Source organism: Octodon degus, unplaced genomic scaffold, assembly GCF_000260255.1.
Source record: "Octodon degus isolate 3935 unplaced genomic scaffold, OctDeg1.0 scaffold00072, whole genome shotgun sequence".
NCBI lineage: Eukaryota > Metazoa > Chordata > Mammalia > Rodentia > Octodontidae > Octodon > Octodon degus.
In genome coordinates, this window is record NW_004524648.1 from 5,637,979 (window position 1) to 5,647,787 (window position 9,809).

General features: G+C 39.7%; 1 protein-coding gene across 3 annotated transcripts in view; it reads right to left on the reverse strand.

Moving 5' to 3' along the window:
• Positions 1 to 304: 304 nt before the first annotated feature.
• Nlk (nemo like kinase) overlaps positions 305 to 9,809 on the reverse strand; it is a 170,651-nt gene continuing 161,146 nt past the window's right edge. The window contains exons 9-12 of one of the 3 annotated variants that reach the window (XR_002821945.1): positions 6,151 to 6,349; positions 5,171 to 5,264; positions 2,313 to 2,439; positions 306 to 1,174 (exon numbers count right to left, since the gene is read on the reverse strand). Coding sequence is in view for 2 of the 3 variants with exons in the window: in XM_023719922.1 (XP_023575690.1) it covers positions 2,385 to 2,439; positions 5,171 to 5,264; positions 6,151 to 6,349 (348 nt within the window). In the remaining variant the exon portion in view is untranslated. Of the gene's footprint in view, positions 2,440 to 5,170; positions 5,265 to 5,948; positions 6,025 to 6,150; positions 6,350 to 9,809 lie in introns of those variants that run through there. The other 2 variants (XM_023719922.1, XM_023719923.1) reach the window with 2 other exon arrangements.

Below are 9,809 nucleotides of genomic sequence, written 5' to 3' on the forward strand. Positions count from 1 at the left end.
GTCCAGCCCCAGGGAGTGAACTCTGAGGTTAAGGAGCCTGGTTTCAGCTCTGGATTACACCACCAGGGACTGAGGTGAGCTGGAAGGACTCGTAGGTTGCTAGGGTCAGGAAGCAGGAAGGAAGAGGTGGCAGAATCAAGGCCATTGGTGGGAGCCATCCCACTTAATGCGCTGGACTTCAATCTGACTGGTGGAAGATTTCATATGAATGCAGGGTTGGCTTTTTTTTTTTTTTTTTGGTACTAGGAATCGAACTTGGACCTTGCACTTGCCTTGCACTGAGCTATATCTGGCCTGAATACCAGATTTTTTGCTTTAAAGATTGTCAAGGCTTGACAACTATAGAATTCAGACACTAATGTCGGCATGACTTCCATATTGTATATATTTAAATCACAACATCTTTTTTGTACCAGTAAAGTTTTGAATTTTTCCCCTGGCAACCTTAAGTTTCTGGGAAGATTTTTTAAGACAACATCTAATTTCCTCAAAGACAGAAAGGTAGAAGTATAAAGAGCAAATCTCTTAAAACTGCTGTTCTGGTCTATACACAAACTGTGCTGAAAAAAAAAAAAAAAACAAAGAAAAAAAAAAAGGAAATAAAATAGACAACACATCTTTTTCAAATGTCACATTTAATGTTTTCACCACTGTACTTCAAATCTACATTGTACAAAGTGACCAGAAAGTGTGCCACGGTAATTGACCAACCTCTGAGATTGTACCTTTCACACCAGTGTCTTCTCGGGCTCTTTTGATACTAAACACGTTTCTCATTCAAGTGAATTGAAATGCTTCAGTTGGGTTGATTCTCAGGAGCCTCATAAAAAAAAACAAAGATATTGCACCATCTTTGTTTAGTAATTCATGTTTGTTTCTTTCACAGCAAATAATTACTTCATTGAAGTTAAAACTTCCAAACATAACTTATTAATAGTCTTCAAATTCAGCTCAGATCAATCAAGATGAAAATACTCTGCTAAATACAGATAACTTACAATAACTTTAACAGTTAATTGTCCATAACACACACCAAGGTTTTTTCCTAGACCAATTTTAAGACGATCCATTAGTACTCCTTGTACAGGTGAAAAATGATCTTCAATTTTCTTGTCTTTTTATTTTTAATATAAAAGTTGGAAGGGACATTCAAGTTTCAAGTCTCCACATTGAACTTAAAAAAAAAAAATAGTCATCATCAGCATGTGGAGGTAAACAAGCCAAGTTGTGTAACTCCAGGAGGTAGAGGCCTTCAATTTGTATTCATATATACATATGCACAGAAGAATTCAGTGTTCCAACAGAAAAAAGAATTTGTCAAAAGTAATAAGTTATTTACTACTGTGACATTTCAAGACTCCCACAGCTTTGCCTAAGGACACAAACACATTTGACATAATTCCCTATGTGCCTTTTTTTTTTTTTGTGGCTTTAAATTTTTAAAAAATTTGTTTTTGTCTTTTATTTATTATTTTTCACTGTCCAGTGCAGGAAAAGTCTCACAAAATTTCACAGACCTAAAATGTGCAAGCTAGTTCTCTCTCTATACAGCAATGTTAGGATTCTCTTGAAATTAGCCCAGAAATGAATTATTTACACACATAGAAGATGCATGCTTGGGGTTCTTTTATGTAAGAAAGAGCAGAAAAACTTCTAATAAAAATAGATTAAATATATATATATATATTTATACTGGGTAAGGAAAACAAAAATTTAGTCTCTCCTAGTCACAAACTCATTCTCTCTACCCACAACATTGGATTTTAGACAGCACACTTCACCATCACGGCTCTAATGAGAAGCTAATTACAGGGCTTGATCATTAGGTGGCATGCCCCGCCTCCCTCCCCTCCCCCAGGTGCAGCCACAAGCAGCTTAGTGGCTCCATGATTGGTCGCAGGCAAGGTTTCTAGATTCTTTAGTTTTAGAAAACCCCAAATCTTTAGGAATGGCTCAAATATCAAAATGTATGACTCTCTCATGTGTGTGTGTGTGTGTGTGTGTGTGTGCGTGTATGTGTGTATGTGTGTGTGGAGTGTATGTGAACAATCTCACTTCATTTAATAAAAACAAAACAAAAACCCCTAACTCCCAAATTTGGTTCAGTTCTCTTTTGTTCTGAGGTGAGCCATAACAGCTGCACTAAGTTCATAAAACATGTGCAACTCTGGATAAAAGTTTTTCTTCTAAAAGCACAACCACTTTACAAGATTAAAAGTCTAGTAACATTTCTAAATATTATTCATATCATACAAGTAGTGGTTGTTAATTTAAAACTTCATTAGTAAAATTACAGTACAAGCATGATTAACCTCCAGAATTGCAAATCCCAGACTCCAGTGGAAAGCTACATCTCGTCTTCAGTAGTACACTATCTCCCACTGTCACTCCCACACCAGAGGGGACGGCGGCATCTCAGATGGCTGAGCAACAGTGGAACTGGAAGAGAATGGAGAGGAGGTGGGGAATTATTCTAGCACCGCCGTGGGCAAAAGGGCAAGTGATGGTTGTTTCTTTAGGGAAAAAAAAGCCTCTTAGAATAGTGACTTTAAGTAGGGGCCCATTTTGAAGGACTCTCATACATTTCTTTATCAAGTATTAATATAGAAGTATGAATAATCATTTAACACTTGCTATTCAAAGAGCTGTTACTGGACACTTCCCACATATCAAGTTGCTAATTAGATTATGAATTTATGTGTGTGTAAAACCACTTTGCTTCCCCACAGGACACGATAACAATAATTTGTGCTTGGAAGGTGCTAAAACACCTGACTGGGTCATTAATTCTTAGGTCAAAATATTAAAGTAATTTGAATCACAGGGAAATAAAAATAGACTGATGCCCTCTTTCTGGAGAAAAAAAATATGGAAGTAACACATTTTATATACTTTAAACAAAAATTCTTGATTTTTGGTTTGACAAATTTGAACAACTTCTGCCAGACATGGTGGCACACATCTATGATCCCAGTACTTGGAGGCTGAGGCAGGAGGACTGTTGTGAGTTTAAGCTCAGCCTGAGCTACAAAGTCAGCTCAGGGCCAGTGTGAACTGCATAGTGAGACCCTGTCTCAAAAAGACAAAACAAACAAAAACTTCAATACCAGGTAGGAAAGGACAACAGAAGGAGAGGGGCTAGGGAGGAAGGCCGGTGAGGAAAAAAGGAGCCTGTGATGGCCTCTCCACATTCATTCCGTCCTGCTTCGTGACACTGGATCCGGACCTGCTGCAGTTCTCCTTTGCTCCCTGGCTTAGGGTTAGCTTTTGTCAGCAGAGGGCGCTGGAAGGAAGAACACTGCAAGGTTCTGCAAGGCTCTTTTGAAGCAGCTTCTTTGCAGGGGCTTCTGGTGGATATGTACCGACTTATTTTTTAATGAGGAACTACCCAAATTCTCTGGCAAGTTTCTCTGCAACCAGAAGGCCTCTTTGATGGACTTATTTTGCCTACTCTTTCCCCCTTTTGGGCATGAGACAGCATCAATACCAGGGAAGCTCTACATGGAGCAACATCCTTAGCTCCTTTAAAATTTATTTTGCGACACGGTCTCACTATGTTGCGCAGGGGGGACTTATACTTGTGATCCTCCGACCTCAACTTCCACAAAGGATGAGATTATAGCCTACTAGGCAGTGTTCATGCTTTGGGACATTTCACTACCATCAGCCTACCTGTTCCTGTGGCAGTCAAACTCTCATAATTTATTACAGAGTAGATGCTTTCTGTGTTTGCTATTTAGGTCTCTTCAGAATTCTTTCTCTTTTATACCTTTTAACAGTTAAGCATCTCTGCCTGTTAAGAATTCTCGTTAAAGGGTCAAGGACACAGCTTAGTGGTATAAGCACCTGCCTGGCAAGTGCAGGAACCCAGGTTTGATCCCCACTACCACATGTTGTGCTAGCCCCAGAACTGGAACTCCAGGCGCACCGCCCACTGAAACCCGGCGTGGTGGTGCATGCCTATAATCCCGGCACTGCAGAGGCTGAAGACAGGAGGATCACTATGAGTCTGAGCTATATACAAGACCTTGTACCAAATAAATAAATAAAAGATTAAAAAAAACGAATAAAGAAAAGAATTCTTATTAAATTCTGTCCATGTTACTGGGGTAGTTTGTTCCATCTGACTGGATCCTGACTGACATAAGGATTTAGGGGAATAACTCACGAGGAAGGCACAAAAGGAGATAAGAAAATGGCATAGGCTACTTAGGAGGCTCACAGCTCTTCCGTAGGTCTCCTGGTATTGTCTTTTTTTGGTAATACTGGAGACTGGCAATTGAACCCAGGGACTGTGCATTGAGCCACCTTCCTGACCCTTTCTAGAAATGAAAAAAAAAACTTTTGCCTCAGCCTCCCAGAGTGCTGGGGTTACAGGTGCTCACCACCACACACAGCCAGCCTCTCCTCTTACAGGTCACACTAGCAGTCAACCTGCAACAGTAATTTTCTTACTTGCAGTTCTTAAGCGGGGTGAGAGTGTAGTGGGGCCAAGATGACCATATCTAATTTCAGAGATGGGCAGTGTCCTGCCATAATACTGCTGCTGCAGCAGGACCATCACGGAGGTGGTCGGGCAGTCCAACGGAAAAGCAACAGTGAGCTGGCATCAGTGTAAAAAAAGATATATTTAGTACAGGGTCTACAGTCTCACTGCACAGATCGGATTTGTAGTTGAGTCTTCTGTTTTCAGCCTCCTAAGCACTGAGATTATAGGCACGCACCACCACACCCAATCTCAGTGCGCCCTGTGGGTGGGGCCCGCACGGCATACCAGAGATAGAACCCCAGTCCCTGAGCCTGCCTAAGCAGGTGCTTTAGTCCACTGAGCTATCTGGTTGGCCCAATGCTTGCATTTTTAATCACTTTTGACTGAAACTGGAGTTTCTAATAGAAACTTTATTTTTTTAAAAAATTCAGACAGTCTTGCTATGCAGTGCAGGCTTTCTTGAGCTAGCTTATGTAGCACAGGCTGGCCTCAAACTCACAGCGATCCTCCTGCCTCAGTCTCTCGCGTACTGGGATTACAGGTGTGCATCACCATGCTCATTTGTAATAGAAACTTTCTGTTGGACCTTCAATTTCTATTATTTCAATGAAAACAGAAATATGTTGAAAAAAACAATCAGTCTTTTAATTCTAACAAGATTAGCATAACATATATAATTACCTAATAAAGCTCTTAAAAGCAGCAGACTGAGGGTTGATGCAGAGAGGCACTCTGTTTCCTTTCTGCTGTTCCAAAATGAACTGGTGAATAATTTCTGTGGAGAGAGAACAAACATCACACAGCCATTGACAATCTGTAGGCCTGAGAGCAGAGGATTCTAGCTAACTCTAGCCAGCATCTGAGCAGAATTTCCTACTGGCTTAGTAAAATCAGACACACACCTCATCTATAAAGCAGAATCCAGTGGACCTTTGCTGAAACCAAAATGGTTGTTGCTGAAAATGGCAAAAACTTCAGGGGTGGCATTACGGACTGAAGACTCCATCCACGGGACAAGTAAAACAGGCCATGGATGTCCGAGACTTCACAGAGCTGGCACTCTGGGGCATCTTTTTCTAAATGTTGGTAATTATTGCCTGTTTGAAGATCTTTTAAAAACCCCATTTGGTACTTAGTTACATATAATTTGAGCTGGTATTTTGATGCCTACCCTTTCTGCTAAAAAAAAAGGTCCTGGAGCAGATGCTAAAATCATTGAGAATTCTGAATAATATTATTCCCATCCCAAAAGAAATCATGCCATGTAATACTATGAGGAAATTATCAGAAATTCCCCTTGTCACATTCAAAAAATGATTCCATTGTGAACTTTTATCCTTTAAAAACTTCCAATGTTTCATTTAATGAAATGATATAGAATGAATACAAATTAAATATATTTGAGGTACATTCATTAAACTTTGAAAATAAGGACAAAATATTCATTCCTCTGGCTTACCTTCCCCTGGATGTAATATTAAATCAGCATTTTTGTAACACATAGCTTTCTTGGCATATATTCCCTGGACAAACAGCTATATGCAAGGTTGTAAAAGAAACATGGAGGAACTTTGGTCAGCATCTAGACCCTGGATTTTGGGCCATACAATGAAAAATGTTACTAGTCATCTTTCCTGGCCAAAGGCCAAAAAGACACTCACCTTTAACCTGTCGAACAGAACTGAGGTTCTTCTCAAAAGTGTCATCAAATTTGGGATTGGTGACGGGCTCAAAGTCACTGGTATAAACTCTTCCGGTAGAGGTGGAAAAGCAACATTTACACATACACGTGTGATATCTTAGTCGCCCTTCATCTAGGTAGGGATGGGCTAAGGCATCCTTAGCGGATATTCTTTTCGACTGCAATCAAATTTAGAGACCAGCACATCAACACTAAAGGTAAACATGATTGTCCACATAGGATCTTTCACAAGACACAGTTACTACTTTACAGTTTACATTTATTTTTTTTATTTTTTTTTAAAATTTATTTATTTATTTATGTGTGTGTGTGTGTGTGTGTGTGTGTGTGTGTGTGTGTGTGTGTGTGTGTGTGTGGCCAGCTCAGCCCACCAGGGGGCGGGGCTGGCTGGCATGTGGTGCTGGGGGATTGAACCGCGGGTCCCTGTGCTTTGCTAAGCTTGTTCTAAGTAGGTGCTTTAGACCACTGAGCCATCTCACCAGCCCCTACAGTTTACATTTAACACACAGAATATTCTGTGTAAAGAGATCACTGAATTTAGAGGGAGTATATGAATTACAAGCTTCTACTGTTATCATCTACCATTGTAAAGCACTTAGAAGTCTTTTTCTGATAAATTTCTAAAAAGCATACAGGATAAAAAAATGACAAATACAGCTGGGAATGGTGGTGGTATTCCTATAATCCCAGCACTTAATTTGAAGGCAGCCTGGACTACATATTGAGTTCAAAATCACCCTGAACTACATAGTGACCCTGTCTCAAAAACAAAAAAACAAAACAACAACAAAAAAACCAACCCCTCCTCAAAAAATAAATAAAAAAGAGATGAACATTGTAACACAAATGTATAATATTTCACATACTTTATTTTTTTATTTTTAGTTTTTGGCTGGCTCAGACTGCCTTAAGGACCGGTCTGGTAAGGCATGCGGAGCTGGGGATTGAACCGTGGTATCCTGAGCCTGACTGTGCTTGCATAAGCAGGCGCTTAAACAAAAGAGCTAACCGGAAGTCCCCCTTAGATACTTTAAAGGGGTAAGTTTATGTTTTACATGACAGGCTACATTTTAAAAATATGTGACAGCATTTACAGAAGATGCGATCATACTGGCAGTTTTACAAAGCTACTTGAGATTTCTGTTCTCTTCAAATAGTGCATAGACCAGAACATATACCTAAGAGCTGTTGGAGTCAGGCAGCACACAATGGTCTGATGCCATGTCGGGAGAGACAGCTTCAAATGAGCACCCTGAGAGGCCTACTCTTTTTTTTTCTGCCACTTTACATCAGAAGACTAAATATGCCAGTTTCAGGCTTAGTAACAAAAACTTTTAAACTCATTACTTCATTAAAAAACTGACCCTGCACAATGTTCAGGGGATCTCAGTACTACTGAGGGAAAGCAGTTTTTACATAATTTAAGGATGGACTCAATGGTAGAGAGAACAAAACCCAACAATGCCCTGCTCCAGAACAATCACTTACTTCATAGAACACAATTTTAAAAAGAAAACAATTTTTTACTGAAAGAAATAAAAAATAACTAGAACATTCTAACTGGTTTTGGTTGCCCAAACAGTAAAATGTGGGACATGTTCCATAACCCTTTTATCTCTGACTTCTGGCTGTGCTGCTATGCCCAATGACATGTCATCACATGTCAGATAAAATAAACACACAAAAGAAAACTGCTGTTTGAACAACATGGACAGAAACAAACTCGAGAACCTTATTTCTTTTTGGTACCTGTGTATATACTGCTCCAGCCTTTCTGGAGTAAGACTCCCCCACTATTCTTAGCAAGTAAGCTTTTCTTTTTTTTTTTTTTTTCCCTCTAAAAAGTCCCAGTACTTGACAGCTCTTCCTAGACATGTCAGGCCACAGGGCTAGAGGTCTACCATATAAACATCAAGGCACAAGCAGGTCAACAGAGCTTTCCGCCTGTCTTTAGCCCTCTGCTCCTTGGTCCCTCTTCTTGGTGCCTCTGGGCAATCCCTGAGTTCCCTGGAGGCAAGCGCTTACTCTACTGAGTTATCTCCCCAGCCCTCTAACTGTGGTTATTGGCCAAGTTTGTGACTGAACATAACAATTGTTCACTGAGGACAACAGTGATTGAAGCTAGGTTTTAATGCTATTATCTGACAATTAAGTCATTCCTGTCAGGTAGCAGATGGCAGACATCGGGTCCCAGTCAGCTGGCACCAACAGCTGGACTCTGGTTCCCTTGTGAGCCTCATTTGCCTGCACATTCTGATATTTCCTGAAATTTGAGAAGGCAGAGTTGAACAGATTTAGGTGTTTCCTGGACAAATGATGGCATCCTCTGTACACACCAAGGAGAATTCTTCTTTACCCAAGACAAACTTTTGGACAAAAAGTAAATCACCACTCTGGCATGCAAAAACCAACTTCTCTAAAAAATTAATGTGTCTTTAGGACTTCTCAAGTAAGGCTATAGAAAGAGACTGTCATTTCATAAAAGATGTGAACACTGAAAAGAAACTACCTTGCTAAATTGAGAAAACTTCAAAACTACTCATATACTCAATAATTATATTCTTTTATAGGACCTAATGGAACATGTCAATCTCAATTACATATTGTACTATCTTGTTTCAACTGACTACATTTGTAATACATATGGACACCTGTTTCTATCCTAAATTGTGCTGCTTTATTAACTTTTGAGCAAAAGTTCATAAAATTCTCCATTTTACAAATACAATATACTTGTAAGCCAGGCATGGTGTTGCACATCTATAATCCCCATATCCTGGGAGCCTGAGGTGGGAGGATCACAAGTTTGAGCCTATATTCTGCCTCCAAATTTAAAAAAAGGATGGGGTGGTGGCAGGGCTGGAGAGGCCCTGGATTCAAGTCCCATTACCACCACCATGACAGTAAGCACTAAAGGCAAACCTGGCACAGGTGACTGATATGCTTCTTGGCTCCTAATCTACACAGAACATAAAGAATAAAATTTTTCTAACAAAGAGAAGGAAAATTTAAACCTAGCAGTTTACACAGAAAGAAATTAGCTTGGAGGTATGAATTTTCTACAGCTCTAGTTTATTAGTGTCTAGTTTAAAAGTGAACCACATAATAGGTTCTTTATGTGATATCTTTATAGATGAACTTGCAAAATAAAAAAATATTAAACTAGGGATATTAAATAAAAAACTAGCTCATTAAGCAAATTTTGTGACTGAAATTGTTCTTCACGGCGAGAATTTGACCTTAAGAAGACCATAGAAGCAAGAGCTGCCACTCTGTCTTCTTTCTAATATCACTATGTACATGGCATGCCATAGCAAAAAAAGAAAATAAAATATTCAGTCGCCGTGGTACATGCCTATAGAACCAGCTACTAGGGAGGCTGAGTCAGGAGGACCACAAGTTTGAGGCTGACCAGTGCAATTTAGCAAGATCCTATCTCAAAATAAGAAAACAAAGCCTGGGCGTGTAGCTTGCCTAGCAACTGTGAGGCTGTGGGCTCAACTCCTAGTATTGTAAAACAAAAAGCACAAAACAGCCAGATAAAAACAAAAACAAAAATCCACTCCCTACTGAGCTGTCATCACATTTATCACCTTGATTCTCTCTCTGTCTCTCTCT